Source organism: Coregonus clupeaformis, chromosome 36, assembly GCF_020615455.1.
Source record: "Coregonus clupeaformis isolate EN_2021a chromosome 36, ASM2061545v1, whole genome shotgun sequence".
Classification (NCBI taxonomy): Eukaryota; Metazoa; Chordata; class Actinopteri; order Salmoniformes; family Salmonidae; genus Coregonus; species Coregonus clupeaformis.
Genome location: NC_059227.1, coordinates 12,535,325 through 12,563,001, shown reverse-complemented (window position 1 = coordinate 12,563,001; position 27,677 = coordinate 12,535,325). Strand labels below are relative to the sequence as shown.

Genomic DNA, 27,677 nt, shown 5'->3' with positions numbered 1-27,677 from the left:
GAACAACACCCGTGCCAATACAGTTGAAGTCGGAAGTTTACATACACCTTAGCCAAATACATTTAAACTCAGTTTTTCCACATTTCCTGACATTTAATCCTAGTAAGAATTCCCTGTCTTAGGTCAGTTAGGATCACCACTTTATTTTAAGAATGTGAAATGTCAGAATAATAGTAGAGAGAATTATTTATTTCAGCTTTTATTTCTTTCGTCACATTCCCAGTGGGTCAGAAGTTTACATACACTCAATTAGTATTTGGTAGCATTGCATTTAAATTGTTTAACTTGGGTCAAATTTTTCGGGTAGCCTTCCACAAGCTTCCCACAATAAGTTGGGTGAATGTTGGCCCATTCCTCCTGACAGAGCTGGTGTAACTGAGTCAGGTTTGTAGGCCTCCTTGCTCGCACACGCTTTTTCAGTTCCTCCCACAAATGTTCTATAGGATTGAGGTCAGGGCTTTGTGATGGCCACTCCAATACCTTGACTTTGTTGTCCTTAATCCATTTTGCCACAACTTTGGAAGTATGCTTGGGGTCATTGTCCATTTGGAAGACCCATTTGCGACCAAGCTTTAACTTCCTGACTGATGTCTTGAGATGTTGCTTCAATATATCCACATAATTTTCCTTCTTCATGATGCCATCTATTTTGTGAAGTGCACCAGTCCCTCCTGCAGCAAAGCACACCCACAGCATGATGCTGCCACCCCATTGCTTCACGGTTGGGATTGTGTTCTTCGGCTTGCAAGCGTCCCCTTTTTCCTCCAAACATAACGAAGGCCAAACAGTTCTATTTTTGTTTCATCAGACCAGATTACATTTCTCCAAAAAGTACGATATTTGTCCCCATGTGCAGTTGCAAACCGTAGTATGGCTTTTTTTTTGGAGCAGTGGCTTCTTCCTTGCTGAGCGCCCTTTCAGGTTATGTCGATATAGGACTCGTTTTACTGTGGATATAGATACTTTTGTACCTGTTTCCTCCAGCATCTTCACAAGGTCCTTTGCTGTTGTTCTGGGATTGATTTGCACTTTTCGCACCAAAGTACGTTCATCTCTAGGAGACAGAACGCATCTCCTTCCTGAGCAGTATGATGGCTGCGTGGTCCCATGGTGTTTATACTTGTGTACTATTGTTTGTACAGATGAACGTGGTACCTTCAGGCATTTGGAAATTGCTCCCAAGGATGAACCAGACTTGTAGAGGTCTACAAAACATTTTCTGAGGTCTTGGCGGATTTCTTTTGATTTTCCCATGATGTCAAGCAAAGAGGCACTGAGTTTGAAGGCAGGCCTTGAAATACATTCACAGGTACACCTCCAATTGACTCAAATTATGTCAATTAGCCTATCAGAAGCTTCTAAAGCCATGACATCATTTTCTGGAATTTTCCAAGCTGTTTAAAGGCACAGTCAACTTAGTGTATGTAAACTTCTGACCCACTGAAATTGTGATACAGTGAATTATAAGTGAAATCATCTGTCTGTAAACAATTGTTGGAAAAATTACTTGTGTCGTGCACAAAGTAGATGTCCTAACCGACTTGCCAAAAGTATAGTTTGTTAAAAAGAAATTTGTGGAGTGGTTGAAAAACAAGTTTTAATGACTCCAACCTAACTTCCGACTTAAACTGTATATCCTCCAAACACCGGCTTCTCGGGCATTATCGCTTAAATATAGACCTAATTCACCACCTGAGTAACCATCTCAAAACACATTAGCTAGATAGCTAACTCAAAATATAACATCTACTGCTAATACTGCTAATGTTTTAATCTATAGTAAATGTAATGTCCTAAAAAAAACTTTGCTATGAGTGCACTTGCAATGGCCAATGCACAATTTCGCGCCCTCCGTATTTCAAAGACATACCAGATATATTGTTTGTAAAACAGTGTGCTTTGAGTGCAATAATGACCGTTGAGAAATAAAAGTATACCTACAGAAAGCTGAGACCCTCCTCTCTTTAATATGGACAACTAGTTGCTTCCAAAGTAGTTTTTGTCCTGCATTGCATTTCTAAATGTTATACAATCACGAGGGGCACACGAGGGGGAGAGAGAGCGTGAGCGCCTCGCTCATTACAGCAGCTGGCCTCAGCTAAACAGGCAGGCACAGCATCAGGGCAGACACTTTAATTACAGGAATCATGAGGATAATGCTTTATACTGTTTAACAAATTCATGGTTTTATCCACCCAAAAAATAGGAGGTTTTGATTGCGGTGACCAGAAGAATGTGCAGCTCGCACCAGTGCGACTAATATGTATTGTATTGCTTGTATGTATTGTATTGCAATTCAGCTTTAAACTGCCAATATACAGTATACATGTAACAAAACTAAACCAAACTAAACTTAACCAAGCACTAAACTAAACCAAACTGAGCCCAAATTAAACTAAACCTAACCAAACTAAAGTAAACCCATCTAAACTAAACCAAACTAAACTAATCAAAACTATACCAAACCAAACTAAACTAACCATGAGACCTAGCACTGACCGAGACCCACATTCCCTCTCGCACCTCTCGTAACATCTGACAGCCCAACAAAGAGTAGTGACACTGGGCCACACAAAAGACACTGAGCCCCAGGGCAAGCCTCCCTGCTGAGCCAGTGTATAGGAAGAGAAGGATGGATAGAGGGACAAAGAATGTGTGAAGAGGTATGGAGAGAGAGAGATTAAAATATAGAGAGTGAGGGAGAGCAAGGGAGAGGGAGAGAGAGAGAGAAAGGGAAAGGGAGAAAAAAGCAAGGCGAACAAAGTGACTGTCGCTACAGGGGGGGGTGTCCAAGTCGCTTGGAGACAAGGCTCTATAGAGGTTACAGTTATATAGTAACAATGGTCACCACACACGTCTCGCCTGACACCTTTAGAGAGATAGGAGTGACTTCCTGAACTTATAGTGGTCCGGGTACAAGATATATTAAGAACAGATGTAGGATCAGCTCACCCTCCCCAAACCCTAACCGTAATCATCAAAGTAAAAACACAACAACACGCAAACCTGACCATAGACCGGTAGCAAGAACAGCGCCATGCTACTCACATTTACATTTACGTCATTTAGCAGACGCTCTTACTCCAAGCTTAATCTTTAGCTTAGCAAACAATGCTCCCAGGGCCGTAGTCAGGGTCTGAGTTTTAGAGAGGTCTGGAGGTCAAGACATTTTAAGAAAGTTGAAGCTCATTTACTGCATTTCTATACAATTTAAAAACTCTAAAATGCTGTTTGGAGAACAGCAAAAACAAGCAAAAATGACCACAGCCAATATCACATTGGATGCTTTAGTTTAATTCACCTCAGTTGATCTACAAACACATAGCCTATTAGGAATAAATTAGCCGCTACACAAAACTATAATTTAACACTTACAGAGCGATCTGTTAGCAGAAAATTATTTTATTAACAAAAGGTAAACAAATAAGTTTGCTTTACAGAACAATTGTGTTTTGTAGTTTTACAGCTAATTTCCTGCAATTTTACTTATTTTGCCATGACTTATGACATGACTTATGACATGTTAATATGATATCTGAGTGAGTGACTAACAAAATCAATGGAGGGACCCCTGGAGGTCAGGGCCCCTGCGTGCCCAGTCGGTAATTCGGCAATAACTACAGGTTTACTGTAGATAGCAGGCTACACTAACTAGAGTAATTTACCAATGAAAAAAATGTCACTGAGTGATATATACCAAGAAGAAAACTGCATATGCCCAACCAAGTTTCGAAATTGCACCTTTTGTATTCTACTATTCTAACTTCCATCAGTAAGTTGAGACCCTGACAGAGGTCTCGGTGTCCTCATATGTAGCTACAGCACTGAATGCTCTTATTTAAAGGTTACAGAAGAGTACTGTATATACCAAGGCAACACTCTTCCCTAATATCAACTCACAAGCGCCTCCAAAGAGCCCCTTCCAACTAATTCATACCTGTTTCAACCTAGCAACGCTCAGCCTTTGTTTCCCATATAGGTGTCAAGTGTGGTGATGGCCAGCCCCCAAAGAGTCAAGGACCCACTATGGCACAAATTTTAAAGTAACTCACACTGTACCCTGTGGTTCACCAATGTTCCTTCAGCTTTGCAGCTGCTGTACAATCACTTCTGTATATTCATTATCATCTACTGTCTACATAGCCAGCCACCATGCGTAGCCACAGACAGATGGACAGACTTGGAATCAGAGGGGATTTAGATTGTATGGCCCCCTCAAAAGTCTAGGACTGTCCCATATGGCCTTACGTCTTCCTTCCGAGTCCCCCTTTTTCAGCCCCAGAGTGTAGGGGACCCAAGCAAGGTGGAGAGGGAGGAGGGGGTGGGGGTTCTGTCGCCCCGCATTAGCCGTGACGTGGTGGGGGCTAAACAATAGGAAACAGCACTATAGCCTGCTGGCGCTAACGATAGCCTGGACCCCCCGTCAGCATCTGTTATCCGGTTAGCATAAAAAGCTGACTAGCCGTAGTGCTAAACGATGCTGCCACTGTGAACAACACTCACAGCACTCCCTATGAATAATGTGCCATCCGTTGTGTCTGTCACCCAGACAAGCTGAGCGCCGTGGTATCGGAGCATCGGGTCTCAGACCAACAGGCTTAGAGACTATTTGCATGTTAAAGACTATCTGCAGCTAGAAACTATTTGCAACACTGACTCTCCACACATCCAAACCTTACACACAAGCACACACACACACACACACATAAGCACACACACTCACACACTGTCAACGCTGTTGCTCTATTTATACTATTTATTTAACTGCGCAACCTAGTCAGTATTCAATTTATATTTGTAAATACAGTCATACTTGACATAGCACATTCATAATCATACATATCAGTTATTACTTTACATACTACCTTCTTCTAATTACTTGATATTTTCTATTTTGTATTTGGCCTTTAATTATTTATATTGATTATTGTACTGCAATATTGAGGGAGCTACCACGCAAGCATTTCACTGCACCTTTTATAAATGCTGTAATCTGTGTACGTGACAAACACCATTTAATTAGATTTTTAAATCATCCTGAAGAGCACAAAGCAACCGACACCACACGGCCACGGTGGCACCTGACCTGGCAGACAGACGGGAGGTTGAGGTTGAATAAAAGAAAGGTTCACCCCCCTTGGATGCCAGCGTGTGGCATCCCATCAGTATATGGAATCATACTCTTTAAACAAGTTGAGACAAGGCAGGATATGAAGTCACCTGTTGTCTTGTTTCAGCTTCTGTACCAGTTCGATTGTGGTAGTAGTAGTAGTAGTACTAGTGGTAGTAGTATTGTAGTAGAAGCAGTAGTAGTAGGCCTAGTAATATAAGCAATAATTTGGTGGGTGCTTATATTTGTCCTAAATGTGTTTTTTGCATATCCCAACTCTCCCTGAGAGTGGGGTCACAGCCAGTGTGAGTCATTATCAACGGCAACCCTGGAGCGTTAGGTGCCTTTCTCAAGGGCACATAGACAGATTTTTCACCTTGTTGGCTAGGAGATTCAAACTAGTGACCTTTCCGTTACGGACCCAACACTCTAACCACTAGACTACCTGCCGCTAGTAGTAGTAGCCTGTGTGGGTATGAATCCTGGCTCTTCTCTCCCCTTCATTTCATACTGTCTCTGTCATTGGAAAACAATAAAAGAAAAACAACCTGTGCCCAGTTTTTAAATGTGCTAGCCTCACCTGGCCTCTATGTGGTGGAAAAGGTGCTGCCAGCGGTCCCTTGCGTCCCTCAGGGTGCCGTGGAGCTGGGCCTGCTTGGCCTGGTCGCTGGCCAGCATCAGCTGCTCCCCCAGCTGCTTCAGGTGGCTCTTGTTCTCACTGAACAGGTTGATCTCCTCCATACAGTCCTATAGAGAAGAAGAAGAATGTTATTTTCAGATCACAGAAATCTGTCTTTTGCTTTCAAGGAGAGGGAGCAGACTACCAAACCTGGGTCAAATACATGTTTCAAATAATGTACTTTCAAATACTTCCCAAGCTACATCAAGTGCATTTCAAATACGTATTTACAACAGATAGGGGGGTTGACGACCTAGCTAACAACTTCTTCTCATAGCCCATCCCCCGCTCTGTCGGCTACCCACTCACTCAGGTATCTCCAAATCAGTTTTTTTGTGCTTTCAAACAATTCAGGCAATTGTACAATTTAAAAAATGTGATGGCCAAACTGAAATCAACTGAAATCAACTCCATATGTGTGATGTGACTTAAAGGTGATTAGACCATAAAAAAAAAGACTGCCCCTATCGCTTCCATTGATTGTTAGCGTGCGGTGGCTAAAATGAGCCGTAGTTTATAGTGGCTAACCATAGAGATCCTATTAAATTATTATTATTATTATTCTAATTCTATGTGGCTAACATCAAGTTCTAAAATCCTGAACTTCTGCTTTAAGCTTTGATCAAGGGGTGCCCACAAGAGAAAGGGCTGCAAAACAAAGAGCACTTTCTCTTGCAACGTTTAATTTATTTATTTCTTCTCACACTACATCAAAAACATGAACACACCCTGTGTCCCAAATCATTATCTTGTGTACTAAATGACTAACATCGATGATGAGAAAGAAAAGGAGGCGTGATGTAGGCTAAATTCAATAGAGAGGACCATTGTTTACCGGAACAAAGGGGTTGGCCAAATCCTCATGTACCCATTCTGCCCTACATACAGTAAAGTTGTTTACTTTGTCTGTCCACGTTTCTGTCAGCAATTGTACACTTTGTAGGATTACCGCTCTAATTCTGGAACCAAGCACATGATATACAATATCACAAACGTGCATAACACAGGTCAGAAATGTGGGAGAGTGACACACTAACTTTCAATTGCGACTGGGTGTGATTCTCATGAGAGGAGTGGACTGTACCAAGATGAGGGAGGTCCAAGGGGACCCCTTTCCCCAGTCCAGTCACCTGACCTGAGGACACCTGGCAGACTCCCTCAGATGAACACCCACATTAGCTCTATCGTCTGGGCTACACTGTGTGTGTGAGCTGGGGCTCTAGTGGTTATGCAACCACCAGGGTTAAAGGGTTAATCTATCTAATCTATCTAACCAGACATGGGTCTGAATCTACAGAGGTTTTCACTGCACTGTTTACCATACCAATCAAGTTCATTCAGATCAATAGCCACCAAAGACCCAGCCAGACAGATGTAGGATCTTAATTTGAGCCAGTTTGCTACAGTGGGAAAATAATCCTGCAGCAATAGGATATGTGAATTATTATGTGGTTTATAATAAAAGGAAAACTCTGCCACTTTTAACATTTGAGGTGTTATTATGAAGTATTTAGTGATGTCCTACACAGTGTTAGTGTAATTTTATGATTTCATGTTGACTGTTTATTGATGAGCAAAACCGGAAATTGCATCTGTTAAGTTTTCAAGTAGGTTCACTGAGATGATTAATACAATAAATTATGGACAGTCATCTTCAGCAATCTATATAACCCGTCTGAGGTTTTCTTTTCATATTGGAACTCCCTGCTATGTGTTGCTCTGGTTGTCTTTGTCTAATAACATGTACATATTTTAAATAGATGCTCAAAAACCTATAGAATGATATTTATAGTCAGCTTACTCCAATATTAGGCTCAAACTTCCATGATTCCATTAGGCAAAACCACTCCTAGTTAGCATCCACATTCAAATACATTTTTAGTGTATTGCACTTGATTGGTTACAATAGTGGGCGGCAGGTAGCTTAGTGGTTAAGAGCGTTGTGCCAGTAACCGAAAGGTCGCTGGTTCTAATCCCCGAGCCGACTAGGTAAAAAATCTGTCGATGTGCCCTTGAGCAAGGCACGTAACCCTAATTTCTCCTGTAAGTCGCTCTGGATAAGAGCGTCTGCTAAATGACTAAAATGTAAATGTAATAGCTAGGTTTCCATCCAATTAGTGACAGATTTTCATGTGAATATTCAAAAACCTGCATTAAATATTTTTCCCACCAGAGATGTTTCCATCAAATTGATTTGTTGCAGATAAAAGGCTGTGCGTGATGACATAGTTCACATTAAAATACATTTTGCAGTAAATTCCCATGTACTGAATAAAAAATACAAGTTAAATGGGTGTCCATCGCATTTTCAACTCTACTGATGGTTTTCTCATAAAATGTTTTGCATTATATGGCGTGTGTGCCCACTCTGGTAATGGCAAGTGCGCTCTAGCCAACAGCGCTATCTGCGCGCTGTAAGGGTTGGTGTGAGGTGTGACCCAGGTGCGGTGCAGGATATACAGTAGGCAGTAGGCAGAGATGGTGAAACAAGGATCTTTACTGGTGGTCCCGAAGCCAGAATACAAAATAACGGACTTATCACGATAAAAGAAAGGCGGCGCAAATAAGTCTCCAAAAACTGGCTGACAGCCAAAATACGAAATACTACCTACGACTGAAACAAATAATGAAACAGGGAGAAAACTGAGCAAGGGAACACAGGGAAGTGAGGGCATAAATACACAGGTGAAGGTGAACAGGTAGACACAGGTGACACCAATAGGATACTGATTAGTCCAGACTGTGAGTGAGGAGGTGCCTAAGGTTGTCGGAGGATGACACCTAGTGGGTCGCTCCGGAACTGCGACCCCCTCCTGTAACAGGGTGCTGTTGGCTAGAGCGCTCGTATAGTCTACATGATGAGATTATATGGACAAAATATTATTTACATTTTTCAAACGGCAGCCAAGCATCGATTATCATGTCACCAGAATAAGACACTAGATATTTATTGGAAAGGAGCATCATGCTCATCCCCTTGCACTTCCACCACCCTGTGAAATTCATCATAATTTATTTCATCTGTAGCTTAATAAACTGCATGCTTTCCTGACGAGTCAAAGTGGGAGGACCACACAACATTTCATCGCGTGTCTCCAAGTTTACTTCGATATGATGGTTATTATATCAATATTTGCGCATAAAAGCGTTTCCACCGACATATATCGCATAATTAATTTTACAGACACAAAACAATCTCATCTTGTCTAGTGTATTTTGTTTAGTCGTCATTTGGAAAGTTAACCGAAAAATGTTCTGTTTCCATCAGGCCCGTCATTAAAAATGTTAAAAAATGTTGGATGGAAACCTGGTTATTGACATGAACATATATTCAGCATGACATTCATACAACCATTATAATATATTTACAGGCCAAAAGTAATGTGAAATGCACTCATAACTTTTGACATAAGCAATAGACAGTTTAGCTGACAACGTCACGAAAACGATGCGCATGCTCCAAAGGGGCAGAAGGCTGTGGGTTGTTGTTGTTCTGGATGGCCAGATAGCTAGCAACAATGACAAGAAACTGCCATGTGGTGAATCGTAAGTGGCTCGTTTCAGCTTGTTTGATCTTGTTCTTGATACCATGTCTTGTTTTGAGGTGTTTTGACTGATGTCACGTCTATTATAATATGTCTAAAATTTGCTAGCTAACCAACAACTGTAACGATGTATTTGAGAGACAAGTGCTCATTGTGCAACTTCATTTTTGTTTTCAATATACATTGGGAATTAAATATAGTTAACATGTTATCAACAATTTAAGCCAACCCCGTTTGTTTTGCCCCATAGTTGAGCACGCGTCGGTTTTGTTGCTAAACAACCAACACGTCTATATATTTAGACTAAGCTTCGTCTGGGCTTGATATAGCCAGCTAGCTAAGCTAACTGCAGACTAACTAGGTGGAGAATTGCATCATGAGAGATTAAATGCACCCTGGGAATCATATTATGCTGTAGATGAAGGCAATACAGAAGTTTCAAAATTACAAAATCAAGGAAATGTGCAGTATGACTAACAAAAACAATAAACGTCAACAAATTAATCAAATGTTATAGTAGTACATATATACTAACAGCATAATAACTGTTTATAAAATGGAGGAATTGTCCTTTAATTGAAATTTTTGTAGGGGTTGATACATTTTTCATAAGGGAAAATCAAGTCTGAAAGTGGAAATTACAAACTTCAGAAGCCTTTTTAAGCCTTAAATACACTATACGTTTTACATTCCTGCATTGCAGGGAAGTTCTCCTGCAACAGGGTGATCAAATTAAGATCCTACATCTTTATATAATTATATAGACCAAGCATGCTCTGCATGGTAAGGTAAACTGCATATCCATTCCAAACATGCTTTCTTTCAGTTTGAGAAGACAGTTATTTTTTACTTGAAAGAATGGATTGTGACCAGGATTGTAGTGGAGCATAAACGCCATCTATGTGCCTTTTTACATGGTAAAAAGCATTTTAACAAAACTAAATTGGCATTGTTAGCATTCGTTTTTTAGGTTGTCCCATTGCCGGTCAACTCAACCAGCATAAAAAATGTCCCCGAATAATTTACCACTACTTCGCAATTGTAAGTGACAATTTTATATGCAGTTTACATTTAGGACATCTGAGGATATGTCCTAAAATGTGCACCATACCAAAGTTTCCTGTTACCTCCTTCAGTTTCACCACACTTGAGGTTGTTTCCTCAAATTAATGTGCACAGTACCCCAGTTTTCTCTTACCTTCTTCAGTTTCTCCACCATCTCCTCGAGGCTGAGGTCTCCGCTGTCCGACACCTTGTTCTCCATCTGGGTCAGCCAGTCGCACAGCTCCTTGTTCTTGTCGTTGAAGATGGTCCAGGCGCTGAGTCGGTCGGCGATCTCCTGCCTGCGCAGGGATACCTGAGAAGAGAAGAGAAGTGGGGGTTGGGGGGGGTTATTGTAGTAGGTTTCTTGACAGGATGTCAAACCTAATTCCTGGAGGCCCCCAGTTTCTGCTGGATTTCGCGCTTTACAATTGAGTTCAAGGGAGGAACGGAAACCTTCATACAGTGCGATCCTCAAGGACTGGATTTTGCTTGATAGGGGAAGGGATTGACAATCAGATGCAGAAAAAATATTGTGATGGGGGTCTTGCCTCACCTGGTCCCAGATCTGTTTGTGCTTTTGCCTAATCATTTGCAAAAATAGCATGACAATGAGTGACACGGAGTTGACATGATAGCACAAACAGACTGGCACTCAAGCTAGGTCTTGCCACTCTAGTCTGGAACTATAGGACCGCCTCAATTTGAATGAATCCTTTTAGCCACTTTAATAACTTATCTGAATGTTAAGTTAAATAATACCTTCAGTAATGTTATTCCCATTGACAAAAAACAGACCTAGGGTCTAAAATGCTATATTTTGTCAAGTTAAACCCAGACCTTTACAGAAAATCCTGAGAAATTGGCCACATTTAACACAAAAATAGGCACTGTCAAGTAACTGTGAGTCAGGTGGAGTCTAAATTGAAAAGATAACACCATACAATGCAGGTCCATTGAATGTAGCCCAAAAATAATACCCTGAAGTGCCAGTGGACTTTGAAAATGCTTTTTTTTAACAAAGTGGATTGGTTTTGTATCACTGGACGAGCAAGGTTTTCAGCTGTACTCTATTAGTGAATATTAATGGGCAGAAAAACTACAGCTCCCATGCTATCGATGCCCGCTTTCAGTAAGGGGGCTACTTTAAGAGTGCTTTGACACTATGACACCTGGCTTGTGTAGTCCCTAAATTTCACTTAAAAGTTTGATCCATCCCTACTAATGCAAAATTGGACAGGCGATAAGACCTCCCTGCTGTCAATTCGATTCTGTGAACAATCTAGTTCTTCTGTAGCTTCCTCTGTAGCTCAATTGGTAGAGCATGTCGCTTGTAACGCCAGGGTAGTGGGTTCGATCCCCGGGACCACCCATACGTAAAAATGTATGCACACATGACTATAAGTCGCTTTGGATAAAAGCATCTACTAAATGGCTTATTATTATTATTATTATTATTATCATAGGTGGAACGGCACGGTACAAATCTCCTACAGTATGTACAGGTTATAGCCTCTTACATAGGCTGCTTTAACTGGAATAAGACTGTAATGCAAGTTTGTTCCACCAAAGTGGACCACTGACACATTTCATTGTACATTGAAAAGCAACAAGGAAAACATGAATTTCAGTGTACTTTGTGAATTGACTGAGTTGAAATGGAATTGAGCCCAACCCTTGTGTTTACCAGTTCACTACAAGGCAATTCAAATGCTAGAACCCTGGGGGACTCTCCATAATCAAGTAAAATGAGCGAGGCCCCTAGAGAGTCAAGCTTTTTACATGAAATGAATAGGGTCCATTTTCCTAATGACAGCTTAATGTGTAGATTATACTCCCATTGCTCCACAAAGGAGGGGATGTTGATTATTTTGAGGTCAAAGAGCTTAACTGGCAGACATGAGTTCATTTTGACGGCAATATTTCACTGTCTGTTGACAGTTACAGTTTTTTTTCACGAGCGTGGCTCTTTCTCTCACTTAACTTATCATTGAGGCTTAATATTCTTAATATTCCCTCAGGAGCGGTTTCGATTGTGACCAGTCGTTGCCATGTGAGGACTTGTGTTGCCACCCCAACAATAGGGGACAGGGGCTGTCCCCTGAAGCACAGGCAGGACACAGCCCTGGCTGGCCATCTGTCCCTCAGCCATTCCATTGACTGGCTCCACCTGCAACCTGTTAGCCTTGTGGGGACAGCGCCATGTGTTTTGGGGACACTGTCATGTGGGACACACTGTCATAATAAGGGCTCCATTGTTGTTCTATGAAGCATAGAAGCATGATATGCACATCCCCAACTTCAGAAAACCTGTAATGGGCAAAAATATACTGTAGATATACAGTACCAAAACTTCAGTACCAGTCAACAGTTTGGACACACCTACTCATTCAAGGGTTTTTCTTTATTTTTACTATTTTTTACATTATAGACGTTGAGATGTGTCTGTTACTTGAACTCTGTGAAGCATTTATTTGAGCTGAGGCTGGTAACTCTAATTAACTTATCCTCTGCAGCAGAGGTAACTCTGGGTCTTCCATTCCTGTGGCAGTCCTCATGAGAGCCAGTTTCATCATAGTGCTTGATGGTTTTTGCAACTGCACTTGAAGAAACTTTCAAAGTTCTTGACATTTTCCTTATTGACTGACCTTCATGTCTTAAAGTAATGATGGACTGTCGTTTCTCTTTGCTGATTTGAGCTGTTCTTGCCATAATATGGACTTGGTCTTTTACCAAATAGGGCTATCTTCTGTATACCCCCCCTACCTTGTCACAACACAACTGATTGGCTCAAACGCATTAAGAAAGAAAGAAATTCCACAAATTAACTTTTAACAAGGCACACCTGTTAATTGAAATGCATTCCAGGTGACTACCTCATGAAGCTGGTTGAGAGAATGCCAAGAGTGTGCAAAGCTGTCATTAAGGCAAAGGGTGGCTACTTTGAAGAATCTCAAATATAAAATATATTTTGATTTGTTTAACACTTTTTTGGTTACTACATGATTCCATGTGTTATTTCCTAGTTTTGATGTCTTCACTATTATTCTACAATGTAAAAATAAAGAAAAACCCTTGAATGAGTAGGTGTGTCCAAACTATTGACTGGTAGTGTACATATCAGCTAAATATTCACTCCAAAAACAATTTTTTTATTATTAGTGTAATTCAATCTCCCTCGTTTAGGATGTATTACATTTCAAACCCACATCATCTCTCATCTTATCATCTTAAATGTTTTACATTACTCAATTAATTGGTTGAATTAATTTTTTTATGATTTGGGCATGAAATGTGATACATGCTAAACGGGGAGATACGGAAATTGATCTCAAAATGCTAATGTTGCTTATTCTAGTGGCTTGTAAAACAAAACCAAAGTGCCCATAGACTGCTTTCAAGGTGAGGAAACAAATGTCTAAATATGTTAAATTAATGAACTATCAATTGAGCCTACATTATTCATAATAGCAATGCAACACTTTCTTTTAAGGAGAACTCATAGCTGCCGCCAGCTCTGTGTCCCCACAAGTGCACAATTTTTAACAGTTTCCCTAACAGGTTGCAAGTTGGGGCAGTCAGTGGAACCATGAGGGCCCCATTGTTTCTCCAACAACAAGGCCCGATGCACAACAACAAGTTAGTCATCAGAAAGAAAAACCGTTAACAGGCATTTATACAAAAACGCTGTGTTTGTTTTTGATTTAAAGGGAGATTTAACTGTAGCTTGGAATTCTGACCTCTGCTCAGCTAAAGAGCTAAACACCTCCATTCACCATTGTTAATTTAACTTACAGTTAGTAATGGACAAATTCAGTTACAAACTCCAACAGAAGCATTCAAATCTCCCACGTGCTGCGGTCACTTAGACTTACAATCAGTAATAGACAAATTCAGTTACAAAACCCAACAGAACAGCGTTCGAACTGCCCATGCGCTTTTATCAGGACCCAATTAGGTCTCAAAACAATGAAGCTAAATCCCCCCCCCCAAAAACAGTCAATCTTTCTCTCTCTTTCTCTCACTGACAAAGATGTACATCATTAGTAAAATATTATACCACTTGAGAGCACAAATACTACTGTCTCTTACAGAGGCATTCAGAGCCTCAAACTCTGAAACACAGTACATGCATAATAACCCCAACAGTTTCTATTGAGAAGATATTAAATGGGGGCACTGGAAATGTCAAACTGTTAAATCTTAAGCAGAAATAGAAACACATTAAATAAAAAAAATGTATAATCTTTTGGGGAAATGCAAGTATCTAATGCATTTTTGCTGGTCAGTAGTGGCATTCCATTCACCCACATGTCCGTTTTCCCCTCCATTCCATGCTGCTTCTATTCTCATGTTGCGCTGCCATGAATGAGTGAATGTGTGTGTGTTTTGTGTCTCCACTCGCTGGTCATCAGCCCCAGTAGCGGAGGAGCCTTTTGTGTGGCCAGAACATAGCTAGTGGCTACTATATTTTTATATCTCTCCCTTCCCTCCCTCCCGCTCACTCACTTTCACTCTCTCTTAAATAAAATCAGTCTTCCTCTCTCTCTCTAACACACAATTCTCTCTTTCTATCTCTTTCCCTACATCTCTCTCTCTCTCTCTCTCTCTCCATCCATGCCCCTCTCACCTTCAGACAGAGTTCCTCCCACTGGCAGTGCAGCTGCTCCACCTGTCCTTGTAGTAGGGTAGCGTCCCCGGCCAAGATGTACTGGGACAGGTCCGTCTTCATGGTGGACAACTCCTTCACTCCACCGGCCCACAACTCCAGAGAGGCCTCGTTCTCCTGCATAACACACACACAACACACACAACTGACCGGTCAGGCACCCCGGCGCTGTAGTAAGTGCATACTAGTCCAGTACGTGTGTGTTTCTCTCTCTCTGTCTCTGTATGTGTGACTCTCTCTCTTTCTCTCAAACCCGCAGGATTAAGGGAAGGGGGAGGGGAGCAGAGGGTAAACTGGGAGGGGAAAGGAGAGGAGGGAAGTGAAAGGGTAAGGGAGAGGAGGGGAAAGGGGGAAAGAGGGAGGAGTGTAGAAAACTCATAATAGTGGGACTCAGTGGGTGGGGGATAGTGGGAGCCCCCAAAACCTGTTGGTAACTCTGGCCCCTCTGTGAGTGCCTGAAAACCCCCTCAATCAATTCACTTTCCCCCCAGTCAAATTCAAACTCAAACAACTTTTACTGGCATGACAGGAGTGATACACAGTACAGCAATGATTTTCAATAGCTGCAGTGATGAAATTACAAACCCAAATAAGCAAATGTGTGTGCTAAGAAAGCCGAAGAAGGTGTATTAAAAACAATAAAAAAATACCATGATATCTCTCCTCTTATCTTAGTGTGCGTCCCAAATGGCGGTCTGCGTCCCAAATGGCGCCCTATTCCCTATATAATGCAGTACTTTTGACCAGAGCCTTATGGACCCTGGTCAAAAGTAGTACATTATAGGGTATAGTGTGCAATTTGGGACCTAACTAGGCATTTCTTTCCTGTTTTTTTCCCCTTATCATTTTGTTCTTTTTTTGTTTCCTTGCCTCATTATGTAAAGTATGTTGAGACCCATGGACAATGCACTTTAAATAAACCTGACTGCACCTGACTTAACTATCTTTGCCACTGTTATCCTCATTCTTCACAATAGAAGTACCTCTCCAATGAGACCTTGATCAACAGCCGCCCACACAATGAGATTAAAGGGTTAGTTCACTCAAAAACGATATTTTAGTATTTTGTTCATTAGTCCACTGTTAATGTAATCCCAAAACATTGTGAATGTCAGCAGTCAGGTTTCATATGATGCGAAACACATCATCATGAACCTTTTTGCTCTGTTCTGAAAGTGCTCTATCTTGAAAACTTGACTGCTGACATTCACAACGTTTTGGGATTACATTAACAGTGGACTAATGAACAAAAATATCGTTTTTGAGTGAACTAACCCTTTAATCTCATTGTGTCGGTGGCTGTTGATCAAGATTGTATTAACAGCAGACTAATGAGCAAAATACTAAATATATTTTTTATGAACTATGTATGCTTTTAAGTCAGGTCTGAGGTGCTGCTATTCCGCAGAATTGAAATAAAACAGTATTATATTGTATCTAGATGTGTGATTCTATAATTATCAATGCCATGGCAATTTTTATGTCAGTAAGCACATTTCCATACACAGTTTTTATGCGAGTAAAGTCATACCGTATAAAAACAATCACGACAGCTATGATGGAAACAGGACGTTTCGGTACAATTTTATTAATGCCGACAGATCATTTGCGATCATAGTGGGATCTTTTTGTATCGGTAAAATGTATTATGCAAGAAATGGCGGCGGAAAGAAATGGTGTGTGGTCCTCCCACTACATCTCAGAAACCATGCAGTTTATTAGGCTACAGATTGAATAACTTATGATGAACTTCACAGGGTGGTGAACGTGCACAGTGATGAGCTTGATGCTACTTTCCAATAAATATCGAGGGTCTTATTATGGAGAAATGATGATCGATGCTTGACTGCTGTTTGACAAATAAAAATATACATAATAGGCTAATCTCGTCATGTATAGCCTACCCGCACAACCTACCCGCACTGTATCTGTTGTTGGTTAGAGCGCATGTGCCAAGACCAGAGTAGGCACATACATTTGCTATTTAACGCAACAGTTTTTGTGACAAAACAATCGCTACTTGAAAAGTGACGTGAAAAATACATTTTTGTGTGCACTACCTCATCACGCGCTGATTTATATCTGCACCAAGTCCGTTTGGTGGAGACACACCACTGGTGGGAAAATGCACATATTTTCTTTATGCAGATTTTTGAGTATTACCATAAAAATCTGCTGCTAATTGGATGGAAACCTAGTTAGTGTTACTCACCTATTGACTCACCTCAAGTGTTACCTTCTTTCTAACAGCACAGAGAGGTTCAAATCCACCCACACAGAGAGATACTAATATACACAGCTCAATATTACAAAGTGGGATGCACACACACACACTTGCATGTAAACACACACAGACACACACTTGCATGTACAGTATATGCAACCCCCCCCCCCACACACACACACACACACACACACACACAGAGATCCAGATTGAGAAGGTAGTCACCTCTATGAGCTTCTCTTCACCCTGTAGCTCCTCCAGCCTCTCTGGCAGCGGCTGCTTCAGCCTGTCCCTGATCTCCTCCAGTTTGTGTGCGCTGTCAACTAGTCTGACCTGACAGTGGCCCCAATTCTACAAGATATAGAGAAGGTAAATGTAACATTCTCCAACAAGTGATATCTCATTAACAATATTAGTTTACAGTTCAGTTCAGAAAAAAAAAACCCATCAGATTAAATTGAATAACGTGATTTAGGAAAATTATATTATTCTATGGGCAAAAAAGGGTTCCCAGAAATAGAATGGCACACCTCTCCACATCCACGAGCAAAAGTTTAAAATAAATTTTTTGAATATACCACTAAGACACAAACATTACCCCACCTCTAATCAAAGATTTGGTCACACATTTGAGTGGGAGATTAACAAAGTGTCTAATTTTCCTGGTGTGTATTTCCCTTTCTTTAATGACAACTAGCTAGCTCATTTCAGACTCGTCCCATGTCTGACTTATTGTCTTAGCCTGATTTCACTGTTGTGCTTGGGGATTTCCTATTCACCGGGGCTGACATAAACTGTTTGACCTGGCGTCCCAAATGGCACCCTATTCCCTATTTAGTGCACTACTTTTGACCAGGGCCCATTGGTCAAAATTGATTAAATGTATGATATATTTTTTAACACATGCAAAGTGTAAACATGTTTTTAGAAATGTTTGCTAATTTGTGGAAAATTAAAATGTCACAGCAGTCCGTGACCGGGAGACCCATGAGGCGGCGCACAATTGGCCCAGTGTCGAGTTAGGGGAGGGTTTGGCCTGCAGGGATTTCCTTCTCCCATCACGCTCTAGTAACTCCTTGTGGCGGGCCGGGCGCCTGCAAGCTGACTTCGGTCGCCAGTTGTACGATGTTTCCTCTGACACATTGGTGCGGCTGTCTTCCGGGTTAAGTGAGCAGTGTGTCAAGAAGCAGTGCGGCTTGGCAGGGTCGTGTTTCAGGGGATGCATGGCTCACGACCTTCACCTCTCCCGAGTCCGTACGGGAGTTGCAGCGATGGGACAAGACTGTAACTACCAATTAGATATCATGAAATTGGGGAGAAAAAAGGGGTAAAAGTACAATTTTATAATAATTGTAACTAGGCCACTCAGGAACATTCAATGTTATCTTGGTAAGCAACTCCAGTGTATATTTGACCTTGTGTTTTAGGTTATTGTCCTGCTGAATGGTGGATTTGTCTTCCGGTGTCTGTTGGAAAGCAGACAGAACCAGGTTTTCCTCCAGGATTTTGTCTGTGCTTAGCTCTACTCCGTTTCTTTTTATCCTAATAAACTCCCTTGCTGATAAAAGTATACCCATTACATGATGTAGCCACCACCATACTTGAAAATATGAAGAGTGGTACTCAGTGATGTGCTGTGTTGGATTTTCCCCAAATATAACGCTTTGTATTTATCACATAAAGTTAAAAAAATTGCCACATTTTTTGCAGTCTTGTTGCAAACAGGATGCATGTTTTGGAATATTTGTATTCTGTACAGGCTTCCTTCTTTTCACTCTGTCTTTTAGGTTAGTATTGTGGAGTAACTACAATGTTGTTGATGGATCCTCAGTTTTCTCCTATCACAGCCATTAAACTCTGTAACTGCTTTAAAGTCACCATTGGCCTCATGGTGAAATCCCTGAGCAGTTTCCTTCCTCTCTGGCAACTGAGTTAGGAAGGACCCCTGTATCTTTGTAGGGACTGGGTGTATTGATAACCAATCCAAAGTGTAATTAATAACTTCACCATCCTCAAAGGTATATTCAATGGCTGCTTTTTTTTATTTTTACCCATCTACCAATAGATGGATTAGCTGACAACGTCACGAAAATGATGTGCTTGCTACCATGGTGCAGAAGTCAGCATGTTGTTGTGATTCTGGATGGCCAGATTGCTAGCAAGAAAGACAGGAAACTGCCATGTAGGGAATTGTGTCTCGTTTTAGCTAGTTTCATCTTGTTCTTGATACCATGTCTTGTTTTGAGGTGTTTTGACTGATTTAATGTCAATGCTAATGTGGCTAAAATTAGCTAGCTAGCTAACCAACAACTGCGATGATGTATTTGAGAGATAAGTGCGAATATATTTATATGTTCAATAAACATTGGAGACGAAATATGGCTTACATGTTGTCAACAATGAGTCATCATCATGCTGCATCAAATGTACATTATCCTAGGGGCGTTGGCAGACACAATGTAACTTAATTAAGTAACTTAATTTATGTCCCCCTAATTTCCCTGTATACCTCTGTTGATCCTACAGCTATTGTATGCAGTAATCATGAGCCTATGAACCAGAGTTACACTGTTAGCACTGAGGCGGTGTGCCCTAGTAGCAAGATCAGCTCCAATATAAATAACATGAGCAAGTCTACTTCTGATAAGCTTCCCAGTAAAGCATTAAAAACAATCAAGCAACCCAGAAACATTGTGATATTGTTGTATGGTGGTATTAAACATTTTGTATTGTAGCTATGTAGTGGTGTAATAATGTTGTATGATGTACTGTTTTATCTTTTATTTTATATGTAATGTAAGTGCTTTAATATGTTTGGACCCCAGGAAGGTAGCTGCTGCCCAGGGATCCCTAATAAATACAAATACAAACACTATAAACCAACCCTGTCTGTTTTGCCCCATAGTTGCGCATGCGTCGGTTTTGTTGCTAAACAACCATCCCGTCTATAAGTGCCCTTCTCTGTGAGGCATTGGAAAACCTCCCTGGTCTTTGTGGTTGAATCTGTGCTTGAAATGCACTGCTCAACTGAGGGACCTTACCGATAATTGTATGTGTGGGGTACAGAGATGAGGTAGTCCTTCATAAATCATGTTAAACATTATTATTGCACACAGAGTGAGTTCATGCAACTTATTAGGTGACATGTTAAGCAAGTTGTTACTCCTGAACTTATTTAGGCTTGCCATAACAAAGGGGTTGAATACTTATTGACTCAAGGCATTTCAGCTTTTCATTTTTAATAAAACATTTATTTCTAAATTAGTAAAAACATAATTCCACTTTGACATTATGGGGTATTGTTTTTAAGCCAGTGACACAAAATCTCAATTTAATGTGGAAAAAGTCAAGGTCTGTGAATACTTTCTGAAGGCACTGTATAGGGAATGAGGTGTCATTTTGGACACACTTGATTTTGCCTCAGTGCTTTCACGCAGATCCTATAGAATTGGTTAACACAACAAACCTGACCCCCCAGGGGGTCGTATACAACACTCACAGATGAGGTCATAATGGTTCCAACAGACAGCAACAAGTTTGAGTAGTCACTAGATGGCCACGCTAGAATGGTATCATCTGAACTTTTGAACGAATGCATGAGGTTTTTGGTTTGATTGTGGTTTTCAAGGGTTGGGATTAGGGTTAGGGTAAAGGTTTGGGTTTATGGTGGTTGAAATCGCGTTTGTGGTTATGAGGTGCGATACTTGTGCCCTTTCTAGCATGGCCAGATAGCAACGACTCAAAGCAAGCCCCTTTCGAGGCTCACAGCTGCCTCTGTGTCACAGCAACAACCAATCAGATTCAGCCGCCTGTGGGGTGTGGTTTCATTAATCCTTTATGACTGAGGTAAAGGAACCGCTCCTAAATTGACTTCAGGCTCAAATCTAGGATCAGCTCGCCATCTCCCAAATCCTAGCTACAGACTTTACTGTGAAACCTGCAAATCAGACTTTTCAACAGCATCTAGGGAAAATGTCATCCTAAACCGTAGTGACAACTTTAAGGGCCGGTTTCCCAGACACAGATTAGGCCTAGAACTGGACTGAAAAGTGCTTTTAATGAGAATCTCCTCTTCTTAGTCCAGAACTAGGCTTAATCTGTGTCTGGAAAATCAGCCCTAATTTTCTCTCTATGAAATGTTTAGTAAAATTAGATTGGAAATGTCGGTTTACTTCCTGAATTGACTGAATTGAAATGGATGGAATTGAGCTCAACCCAGATGGTGGTAGCAGTAGTGATGGACCATACTGTGCCCAATATTCTGTATTTCTCAGGGTTAGCTGGCAACTGTAAAGTTTACTTTGATGATGGTGGTAGTGGTAGTGATGGGCCATACAGTACCTACTGTGCTGTATCTCCCAGTGTTAGGCGGCAGCCAGGCTGAGATTTCGTGTCCGAAAATTATGGATTGAGCCAGTAGGATTCAGTAGGAGTCATCCGTTGGTGGAAGATGGACAACGGAGAAGATTGCCCGACATAAACTCACAAATTGTCAATTTTTTCAAGTAGGCAACTCGTCCGAAAAATATTTGACTTGAGTTGAAGTTCAGTTTTGACAGACATACACAGACAATTCATGAATGCATAATATACAATTTCATCCGTGTTTATGCATCTCTGTGTGGCCTTAACCGTAGCTGGCAGCTGGCCCCTTCATGGATCATGGTTAGATTAGGGTTAGATTAGGGTTATTCTTTGATCGCCTTGGCTGTTGGGGGGCTTTCACTGGGGCAGTGCACAGATACAGTACATGGAATGTGGGTCAACAGCAGCTAACAGACATTCAAATCACACACACACGCATGCACACACAGAAAGACACGCACGCACGCACACACACACACGGTTGGCAGTCTTTAAGTCTTAACACCCCAACCCCCCAGCTCCACTCATAAAGAAGGGGGCAGTGGTGCTTGTACTTGAGAACATGGGGTAAAAAGAGAGAGGGGGGTGGAGAGAGAGGTCAAGAGCAACTTCAGAGAAAAAAGTTCTGTGTATCCTCTAAGTTTTACTTGTCTTTTCTTCTCACACTGATTTTGAAGGTTTTACTTGCAATGACGGTGATATTTGTTTTGCTTATTTGCTTCGTTAAATGCACTGATTGCAAGTTGATCTGGATAAGAGCATCTGCTAAATGACTCAAAAGTAAAAAATGACTATAATGTAAAATTAGAGTTCACGTTCAAGTGCTTCCAAGAGATTGATTGGTTAATTGATTGACTGATATACCTGAACAACAGTTTCCAGCAGGATTCTCCTTTCCCCCAGCAGCTCCCTGGCGTGGTCCCAGGCCTCCTGCAAGGTCTGTAACTCTGTCTGTAGCTGGGCCTGTGTCTGTAGCTCTGCCGTGGAGGACAGCAGCCTGCCTGTCTCCAGTGTGTGTTTGTAGAAGCCGTTGTGTTGGGCGAGAGTCTCTTCAACGCGCTGAAGAGGGGAGACAAAGCGGTCTGAGTTACTGAATAGTTTCACCTATGCTGCGTTAGCATTTGTTAGCCTATTTAATAGAGGGGAATAGAAGGTGTTAGAAGCAACGTTTATTCTTGTTTGTACTTTTTATTTTATTGTTTGTTTGTTATTATTATATTTTTATGTTTTTGTTCTTCATACCAGTACTGTGTTTAGACAAAGTTTGGGGATGGGGTGGAGCCGCCAGAGGTTTGTTGGGGATGAGGGGTGGGAAGGGTGGGAGGTGTAATTGTCTGAAAAATATATATACACTACCGTTCAAAAGTTTGGGGTCACTTAGAAATGTCCTTGTTTTCCATGAAAACATACATGAAATGAGTTTGAATAGGAAATATAGCAACATGCATAGGAAATGTAGTCATTGACAAGGTTAGAAATAATGATTTTTAATATAAATAATAATTGTGTCCTTCAAACTTTGCTTTGTCAAAGAATCCTCCATTTGCAGCCTTGCAAACCTTTGGCATTCTAGTTGTCAATTTGTTGAGGTAATCTGAAGAGATTTCACCCCATGCTTCCTGAAGCACCTCCCACAAGTTGGATTGGCTTGATGGGCACTTCTTACGTACCATATGGTCAAGCTGCTCCCACAACAACTCAATAGGGTTGAGATCTGGTGACTGTGCTGGCCACTCCATTATAGACAGAATACCAGCTGACTGCTTCTTCCCTAAATAGGTCTTGCATAGTTTGGAGCTGTGCTTTGGGTCATTTCCTGTTGTAGGAGGAAATTGGCTCCAATCAAGCGCCGTCCACAGGGTATGGCATGGCGTTGCAAAATGGAGTGATAGCCTTCCTTCTTCAAGATCCCTTTTACCCTGTACAAATCTCTCACTTTACTACCACCAAAGCACCCCCAGACCATCACATTGCCTCCACCATGCTTGACAGATGGCATCAAGCACTCCTCCAGCATCTTTTCATTTGGTCTGCGTCTCACAAATGTTTTTCTTTGTGATCCGAACACCTCAAACTTCGATACGTCTGTCCAGAACACTTTTTTCCAATCTTCCTCTGTCCAGTGTCTCTTCCTCTGTCCAGTGTCTGTGTTCTTTTGCCCATCTTAATCTTTTCTTTTTATTGGCCAGTCTGAGATATGTCTTTTTCTTTGCAACTCTGCCTAGAAGGTCAGCATCCCGGAGTCGCCTCTTCACTGTTGATGTTGAGACTGGTGTTTTGCGGGTACTATTTAATGAAGCTGCAAGTTGAGGACCTGTGAGGTGTCTGTTTCTCAAACTAGACACTCTAACATATTTGTCCTCTTGCTCAGTTGTGCACCGGGACCTCCCACTCCTCTTTCTATTCTGGTTAGAGCCAGTTTGCGCTGTTCTGTGAAGGGAGTAGTACACAGATACGAGATCTTCTGTTTCTTGGCAATTTCTCGCATGGAATAGCCTTCATTTCTCAGAACAAGAATAGACTGACGAGTTTCAGAAGAAAGTTATTTGTTTCTGGCCATTTTGAGCCTGTAATCGAACCCACAATTGCTGATGCTCCAGATACTCAACTAGTCTCGAAGGCCAGTTTTATTGCTTCTTTAATCAGCACAACAGTTTTCACATAACATAATTGCAAAAGGGTTTTCTAATGATCAATTAGCCTTTTAAAATGATAAACTTGGATTAGCAAACACAACGTGCCATTGGAACACAGGACTGATGGTTGCTGATAATGGGCATCTGTACGCCTATGTAGATATTCCATAAAAAATCTGCCATTTCCAGCTACAATAACCATTTACAACATTAACAATGTGTACACTGTATTTCTGATCAATTTGATGTTATTTTTATGGACAAAAAAATTGCTTTTCTTTCGAATACAAGGACATTTCTAAGTGACCCCAAATATATATAACACTATGTTCAAAAGGATACTCAAAAACCTCTCTTTTCGTCTATCAAGGTGTGGAATTAAAATCAACAGCACCTAAAATGTGTTGTGCGTGGCGCAATCACTAGCTGCGGTATTCCAAAATCATATACATGTTTAGAAATAACAAACATTGCCCTAATAGCTCTGAATTAGCACCGTCTCTCCAAAAATGGAATGACCATCCATCACAGATAATTTACTTAATTATATTTATATGATGGTCTCACCCCCAAGTCCTCCAGGGAACATGGTAGCTGCTGCAGAGTGCAGAAGGCCAGAGCAGCAGAAGGAAGTAAGGCCTCCACATCTCTCAGCAGCGCCCCTAGCCTCCTCACACCCCGGGTGTAGAACCGCCACTGGCCAAGCCGTTCATGCACCAGGCTACTTCGCTGCTGTGCCGCACTCACTATCCCCTGCCATCGCTCTCTCATCTGGGCCAGCTTTAGGGTGAGGTCAAGCCTGCTTGGAGGAGAGGAGAGTAGAGGGGGGAGGAGAAGGAAGGGGGGAGGAAAAGATAGGAGGGCAGAGGAGAGGGGAAGGAGAGATAATCAACAATGGTTGATGGCAACAGTATTTTCGGGTCATTTGCACCATATAAGGATAACTAGTGAGTACATCACTGAAATACATTACCCCTAAGTGCCCCAGTGCTGCTCCCAGCTTGTGATGTGCGTAGGTTGGATACTGTGACAACAAAACATTTTGAATATCCGTGCAAATGGACCACTAAAGCAAGTAATGTATTGTATTGTAATGCTACAAAATGGATAACTCCCATTCCATTACATCATGGTAAAAAAATCAGATACAAGTCAGAAACAAATACATTTAAGTAGCTACGGTAGCATTGCAGAGTAAAATGCTAAGGTTTTCTCTGAAAGTAACTGCAAGGGTAGTTCCTTGAAAGAAAGTTCAATGAAAGTAACTAGTGGGGCGGGAAAAAACGTGGTAAGTGGCGGTAGCTTGCTGAGCTCTAAACCTGGGCCATTATTATTGTTTAAAATTGGTAATTTATCAATTAATTCATAACAACGATCCAACTGGAGGGTATATCAGAACTATAGCATTTTATTGATCTATCTCATCATATGCTTAGTCAACAAGCAAAACGAACAAGATCAGTACTGTCATCCAGCGAAACCGAAGAGGCGCAGCCGTCCAAACATTCAAACACTATGGACGGAGAAACCGAGGGAGAATACCCCACAACATTCTCCAGGAACGACAGTGCTCTGTTGGCCACCATGAATGAGCAACTGAAGAAGCTCGATTTGATCTCTGGGGTTTTGGCAGAAATTGAGGCCCTCAAATGATCTATGGAGTTCAACAATAAATGAATCCCGGAACTAAGGGCAGAAAATTAAACCCTCCAAGCCTCAGTAGTGACCCTCGAAACTACAACAAATACAATCCAAGATGACAATAAATAAATGAAGGCGGCAATACTGGACTTAAAATGCAGATTCATAAGGCACAGCATTGTCATCATGGAGGTGGAGGAGGAGGAAAAAGAAGACTACCTGGCAACAGAAAATAAGGTACAAATATTAATGAAGGAACATCTTCAAATGATGGAGGAAGAGGTGGCAAAGGTGGACTACCAAAGGGCACATCGGTTTGGTAGGAAGGTTCCCAACAAACCGAGACTAACCCACTAAAATATGAAAGTGGCAGTTCTGGAAAGAGGAAGGGAACTGAAGACAACATTTTTCTCTATCAATGAGCAATATCTGGGTGAAATCATGGATAGGAGGCACATACTGTGCCGTATTCTAAAACAACACAGGGCACAGGGTCAGAATGTATAACCCTACCATGCTGAGCCAGTAATTCCCAATTAGGCATACACAACACTACATACTTATGTTACAATCTCCTTCTCTATAGGCCTACCTTTGCGCTCTCTTTGTGCTCTCGTGAACAGTCCCCTCCCCATCATGTCTGGATGGAAATGCACTAAAATGATATCAGACTGAATGCCTTTCCATTAAGGGGACTATTAGCAGGGCTAAGCGGCAGGCTATAGATGCGGTGCCGATACAGCAAAAATGGTCTATTGTTGGATATGGGCTAGTCGGCTATTGGCCTAATGTTGTGTAATGGAAGACGTATTTTTATTTCTGATATTGTGTTACAAGTTATTTATTAGGTTACTATTCAGAGCAACTCACAGCTGAGGTGCATCTAAGGAATAGGCAAATGGGACACTGATGGATTGGAAATAGAGTCATTTGGTGAGGGAGAATCAAATCAAATGTTATGTGTCACATGCATCGTAAACAACAGGTGTAGACTAACAGTAAAATGCTTACTTACGGGCCCCTCCCAACAATGCAGAGAGAAAACAGGAGAAATAATAGAACAATAATAACACGAGGAATAAATACACAATGAGTAACGATAACTTGGCTATATACATGGGGTACAAATACTGAGTCGATGTGCAGGTAATTGAGGTAGATATGTACATATAGGTAGGGATAAAGTGACTAGGCAACAGGATAGATAATGAATAGTAGCAGCAGCATATGTGATGAGTGAAAAGAGTTAGTGCAAAAAGGGTCAATGCAGATAGTCCGGGTAGCTGTTGGTTAACTATTTAAAGTGGAACTGACAGTGTTTTACCAACATGAAATCGTATACAAATCTGTTCATATACACACCCAGGAAGAATATGATGCCTTTTTTTTTTACAGTTTTTGAGAAGCGAGCACTTAGTTAAGGTCATTTTCACATTTTCATACTTTCATAGAATGTTTGGGAATGACGTAGAGCTACAGTTGGCCTATATGTAATCCAAGATGGCGTAGCAGTACGGTCGTGTATTCTGTGTGTGTCCGTGTAAATAGCCTGTTTTTTGTATTTTTCGTACATATTTCCCTATCACACTTTTCATCCTTCTACTAAATATACTTTCCTGCAACCCGCCTCACTCAATGTGGAACGGATTCTATTATTGACTTACCTTTTATCTAGAATCTCCAGTTGAAACTAGCTAGCCAGCTAACTAGCTACTTGCTATTAGCCACCGTTAGCGGTTTTCACCCAGAACATCGGATTTTCTGCCG

The 27,677-nt window shown here is 41.3% G+C and overlaps 1 protein-coding gene across 2 annotated transcripts in view; it reads right to left on the bottom strand.

Annotated features, from left to right (window-relative positions):
* Window positions 1-27,677, bottom strand: part of LOC121552132 (nesprin-2-like) — a 236,291-nt gene that overhangs the window by 20,751 nt on the left and 187,863 nt on the right. For both annotated transcript variants that reach the window (XM_045211261.1, XM_045211262.1), the window contains 6 exons: window positions 24,837-25,068; window positions 22,498-22,692; window positions 17,494-17,619; window positions 15,006-15,161; window positions 10,533-10,691; window positions 5,691-5,857 (listed from right to left, as the gene is read on the bottom strand). In XM_045211261.1, coding sequence (XP_045067196.1) covers window positions 5,691-5,857; window positions 10,533-10,691; window positions 15,006-15,161; window positions 17,494-17,619; window positions 22,498-22,692; window positions 24,837-25,068 — 1,035 coding nt within the window. The remainder of the gene's footprint in view (window positions 1-5,690; window positions 5,858-10,532; window positions 10,692-15,005; window positions 15,162-17,493; window positions 17,620-22,497; window positions 22,693-24,836; window positions 25,069-27,677) is intronic.